The sequence below is a fragment of the Otolemur garnettii genome, unplaced genomic scaffold (genome assembly GCF_000181295.1).
Source record: "Otolemur garnettii isolate 467f Iridium unplaced genomic scaffold, OtoGar3 scaffold00327, whole genome shotgun sequence".
Taxonomy (NCBI): domain Eukaryota; kingdom Metazoa; phylum Chordata; class Mammalia; order Primates; family Galagidae; genus Otolemur; species Otolemur garnettii.
The window spans coordinates 96,042-101,885 of record NW_003852722.1 but is presented as its reverse complement, the minus strand read 5'-3'; the positions used below and the strand labels follow the sequence as shown (position 1 = coordinate 101,885).

General features: G+C 44.7%; 1 gene segment (V, D, J or C); it reads left to right on the top strand.

Annotated features, from left to right (window-relative positions):
* Window positions 1-4,314, top strand: part of LOC100960452 — a 13,553-nt gene extending 9,239 nt beyond the window's left edge. The window contains 2 exon segments of the V gene segment in view: window positions 1,434-1,440; window positions 4,253-4,314. Of these exon segments, the coding sequence occupies window positions 1,434-1,440; window positions 4,253-4,314 (69 nt within the window).
* The last annotated feature ends 1,530 nt before the right edge of the window (window positions 4,315-5,844 follow it).

Below are 5,844 nucleotides of genomic sequence, written 5' to 3'. Positions count from 1 at the left end.
CCCTCTTTCTTTGACCTTCTTCTCATCATTAATGATTACTTGGGGCACCTGGCTTTATGCCCCATGTGCCCCATGCCCACATGATGTATGATTTTTGACTGAATAAACAGACGTCTAGGAGAATGGATCAGGCCTGCACTTACTAGATGTTATTGGCTACACCTCTCACAGTCTCCAGTCGGTTGTTTCACCCGAGATAACTGAGGCTGAGTTTTTTCTCACATCAAATGCCTTCAGTGCAGATCCTGGCAAAGGCTGTGGGGACTCAGGTGCCCAAAAGGCTCTGCAGCAGAGCCAGATCCAGGGCCACACCTCTGTGGTTGGAATGCTGCCCTCCAGAACCAACAGTATTTAATAAACCACTGGCTGATACATAGTGCTGTGGCAGAAGTTTAGAAACTAAGACATGAAACTAAATACAGTCTTCTCATATCACTCACTTACATAGAATTGATTTGCAGAATTTGTGTTTCCCTTTCCACAAGGCCCTGCTGGATTAAAGGCTAAGTTCCCAGAGGAAGGATGCCTCTCCCAGGGGATTCAGTAATCTGCCGTGTCATTGCCACTGAGGTCCCTTTGAACTTTTGTGCCAACAGTCCAGCAGGGAAAGAGAGTGATTAGGATGGGAGGGTAATTGATCCCGATTGTTAGGAAGCACCAGGTTGGTATGAAAAACACAATGAGGGTGTGATGAATTATCTAGAACTTCAGTAATTCACATTGGTGTCTCCTGGTATTTTCAGGCCCCAAAATAACAGGAAAGGGCCTGCAAAAGGCTAAGTGATCAAGAAGTGACACTCCTGAGCAATGAAGGCCTGAAGACCTGAAGCTCTTCTCATGAAGCCTCCCTGTATTGAGCGTATGAAAGCAATTGCAGTCGGGCACAACCGTGACGACTCAGGGACCCTGTGGCAATAACGCAGGGGAAGCTCAGATCTGAGGAGGTCAAAGAACATTGTGAGTCAGTGTTTTCCAACTTTTTTTTTTTTTTAATCTCACAGCACCCTTAAACCTATAGTGAAACTTCCATGGCACACTTAAATTATGCTCATCAAAATATATATATATATAAAATATACTTAATGCACCTGGAAATCTTTTAAAATAATTTAATTAATGATCTTTAAAAATTTTGATGGCACAGTGGTTGAAAATCATTGTAACTGACATTGCATGTGCCTGTTGTCCAGCCAAATGTCCATCTCTCATGTTAGACAGAGCTATGGTAGACAATTCTGAGGAATCTCACACTCACCTCAAATGGTAACACCCCACACTAAGCACACACTGTGTAAGCTCTTCTGCTTCCTACCCCAGGGCTTCCTCTGACCCCTCTGGACCTCCCTCGCCTGTGCACAAGCACAGCATGAAAGTGTAGGCTCCACTCTAGGGAATCACCACCTCTGCTGCCAAGCACCAAACACTGGGGAAAGGGAGGTGGTGGATAAAGGCACTTTCTTTCTGTTCTGCTAGCAGACACTTCTGAGAGGCATGCTGTATGCTTCTAAGTAGATTCTGGTAGAATCAAGCCCCAGTATTGCTCTACCCATGTTCTCACTCCTGTTTCCTAAGAGCAAATCCTAAATAAACTCTTGTTACCTGAGTCCTTGCTTCTGGTTTTGTTTGAGGGACAAACACAAACTAATTCAGAAATTCTTCAAAAATGTAATAGAGGATGGGTGGCGCCTGTGGCTCAAGGAGTAGGGCGCTGGCCCCATATACCGGAGGTGGTGGGTTTGAACCCAGCCCTGGCCAAAAACTGAAAAAAAAAAATAATAGAGGAAGAAGAGAGGACAATTCAGGGGAACGTTTCTGGGCTTATTGCTAATTAGGGCAGGTAAGAACTTGAGTGACTAATTGGGAAAAAAGTTTTCACTTTATTTTTTTAGAAGATGATGAGACAGCTCATGCTTGCTAAACTTTAATCTCTGTAGATGTGTGATCACATGTATTCATTAATCGAAAACCTCGGCAAAGGTAAACTATTTTAACTCTCTTTCATTGCCCCCTTGACAAATCTACTCACCCTTTACTATCTAAGTTTCATCACTGCTTCTTCACAAAATATGCGTCTCTTCCAGTTAGCTTATTTTCCTCACTGACCCATAGGCACCTCAAGGTCCCTGATGGCTCTAGCATATCTTTTTCTGCTGTTCCACACACCCACATTTCCCTTCCATGTATGTTGCAGTTTGTTCATACCGTATTAATCCTGTCATGCCCACTGCACAGCTCCTTCCCTTCCAATGGTTCCTCCCTAACAGTCAAAAAACCCCTCACTTCCTTCTCCTCCAATGTCCTACAGGAACTGGATAGGACCCACACAGCCCGACTCACAGTGACACACCTTCTTAAGGCTTTTGCTGTTGTTTCAAGGTACTCAGCTTCCTCCCCAGACACGTCCCAGTCCCTGTGTGCATGGACTCCACCTGTCCCTGCAGCATCCTCACTGCTCTCGGGATGGTGTTAGGCACATACTGAGAGCTGGTAAAGGCCTACGATGATGCTGAAAATTGATATTATGATACCCTACCTTCCTCAAAAAATATCAAGGGGAAGAAAGAGATTTCTTTGAAAATTCAAGTACTTATAAAGGAAAGATAGGGTACATTTTAAATTTCTAGGCCTTTTTATTTAGTATAAAAATAAATCACATAAGCTCATACGGATTACTTCCAGAACACTCTTCTTGACTAAACTAAGTTCTTTTTTCCATGTAAAGGAAGAAATCATAGAAATTGTTGGTTCTGGAGGCCAGCATTCCAACCACAGAGGTGTGGCCCTGGATCTGGCTCTGTTGCAGAGCCTTTTGGGCACCTGAGTCCCCACAGCCTTTGCCAGGATCTGCACTGAAGGCATTTGACGCGAGAAAAAACTCAGCCTCAGTTATCTCGGGTGAAACAACCGACTGAAGACTGTGAGAGGTGTACACTGTAGCCGGTAGCATCTAGTAAGTGCAGGCCTGATCCATTCTCCTAGACGTCTGTTTATTCAGTCAAAAATCATACATCATGTGGGCATGGGGCACATGGGGCATAAAGCCAGGTGCCCCAAGTAATCATTAATGATGAGAAGGTGGTCAAAGAAAGAGGGGGAATCATGGAAATTGCCTGAGAAATTGCCTCAGTAATTATTTCTTCAACCTGAAGAGGGCACTGCTTGCTCCCACTGATGTAGAAGTTTTCTGCTAAAGCCTGTCTCCTGCTGAAGAATCTGCAATGCTCCTAAAACAAACAAAAGGACTAGAACTACTCTTCTTTATCTATAGAGTCTGGATCTGATTTCCACATTTTGGAATCAAATTCTCAATGATTTCAGAAAAACCAAGACATAGAAGAGCTTTAGGAACCACACTTAGGATCTGCTGGCTGTAGCTGACAGAATTCATATCAGCAGGGACCCAGAGGATCCACAAGCTTCTGAGAACCGGTCTCTATGTTTTATAGAAGGGATTCAAAGAAAAAATATATTTTTAAATGGACACTCTCATAATTTTTTAAGAACATGAGCTATCAGATGAAGAAAGAAGAAAGTCCTTCCTAACATCAGGAAGTCCAAAGAGACAGAACCAACAGGATGGACATGTAGACACAGGAGACGGGATTGATTAGGGGACTGGATCACACGATCATGCAGACCAAGTCCCCTGATAGACAGATGTGTGCAACCTGGAGACCCTGGAATACTGGAAGCATGGCAAGGTCCAAATTCAAAGACCTGAAAACCCAAGGAGCTGCTGACATAAGTCCTGGAGTTCAGAGTCCAGAGAGTCTGGACTTTTAATGTCTACGAGCAGGAGAAGAAGACCATGTTCCAGCCCCTAGAGAAAGAAATCCAATTCTCCTGTCCTCTGTCTTGTTCTACCCAGGTACCCAGTCGGCTGCACGGCCACATTCAGGAAGGATCCTCACACTTATTCCACTCAACCTCCCAGGCCAGTATCCTCTGGAATCTCCCTCACACTCATGCATAAAATAATACTCCACCAGTTCACTAGACATTCCTTAATCTAATCAAGTTAACACATAAAACTAACCATCACAGCATCCAAGGAGAGAAGAATTTTATCATCTACTATAATCATTTGAGCAGTCTTTCCCCCACAGGTGCAGAGTGAGAAGGATCTACACAGAATCACCCTGCTACCTTTGTTTCTGTCTTTACTGACTCAGGCTTTGTAGCCCAGGGAAGACCAGCAGCCTCCTGCACAGCTACTGCTGGGTCCACCACTCCCTGCACATAAGGCTACCAGCTAACGGACTCAGCCACCTACCTCTGAGCCACAGGGAACCTGTGCACCCAGAAACCACCTAAATGCTCCAGGCCTCACACCCCATATTGGAGCCCTCATGGAGGGGGAGGGTTAGTGAGCAATCTCCATCAGTTCCCTTCACAAAAGAATATGGTAAATTAATATAACAAACTGGAGACCACCTTTGAAAAAACAATTTAAGTTTTTGTTCACTGTGTTTCAAATAAGGAGTTGAGAGTGACAAGAACACTGACCATGAGCTGCCTGAGGTGATCAGGACTAGGGACCCTTGTGCTCTGTACTGGAGGCCGCCTAGCCAGGAGGGTGGCCCCGAGATTACAGCAGCTTCTCCCATGTGGGCCACTGACTGCTGATGTGCTTCAGTTTCTCTATCTGGAAATGCTCTCCCATGACAACATCAGAGTAGGTCCAGGAGACTCAAACATTCTTATACTACTTTTTACTTTTGTAGTCTAACCAGCTAACTCCACTGAGAAAGCCTTGGACAGTAGTTGCCAGATAGGGTTGTCTTCCCAAGGGAGCACCCTGGGATTTCTCAGACTGCCCAGGAAGGGTTCTAGTTCTGAAGAAGACAGCTGTCTCTCCACCCTCACCCCCATATGCACTCAATTAAACATTCTTCTATAAACATCATTTTATTTTAACATCAGCGTTTAATAACTTCATTCCCTATCTACAGAAGTTGGGAACTAATTGGATGATGAACACAGTATATTAACGTTCTGATTGCCTGGACCCAAGGATCAGAAAAGGATCTAAAGTGGCAAGATGAAGCCTGTGGCGTGGGATCCTTGCTCAGCATTACAGGAATCTTGAGAGAAAGCAAACATCCACTCCTGAGAGCCTCATCGGTGAACTCACAGCTTCAGCTGGACTGAGACTGGGAGAGGAGACAGCCCAATCATCTAGAGTTTCCTGTGGAGACTGGAGAGAAAAAGGGAAAGTAACAGCACAGTTACCAATGTCCTGTGACTTTGCCCAGAACACAGTGGGTACAGCAGAAGTCTAACACTGAGCAAGCAAGGGGGAAATCTGTGCCCCTCACAGCAACTCAGAAAGCTGCACTTTAAGAAGTCTCTGGAGCTGAGAGCAGCTATGACACAACGCTCACTTCACCACTGGGTCCAAATGGAAACAATAAACAGGACCATTATGGCCACAACTCCCTACAGGGCAGGGCAGCTTTTGATTTAGACTTTTATACTCCTTGTTTTAAGGGGGAAAAGGTTTACATAAAGCTGGGCCATGGAGATGTCCTTAGCTAAGAATGGATGACATAAATTCAATGAGGAGAGAAAATTAATGCAAATGAGACTCACAGCCCCCACAGCTGTGAGTTTTCACTTTCCCTGTCTTTTCTCCACTCACCCTTCTGTCCACATTGCATCTTTACAAAAACAATTTACCATCGCCTGCCCCTCTTCATTTGGATCCCAGAATGAGTTACAACTCTGACATCTCTTTTATTTCACATTATATAGCCAGTTTTGTTCTCTGAAGCCAATGACAAAAAGCACTGATGAGCTTTCCTGAGGGAGGCAGCAGCACACACCCTCCCACTTCCTGTCCTG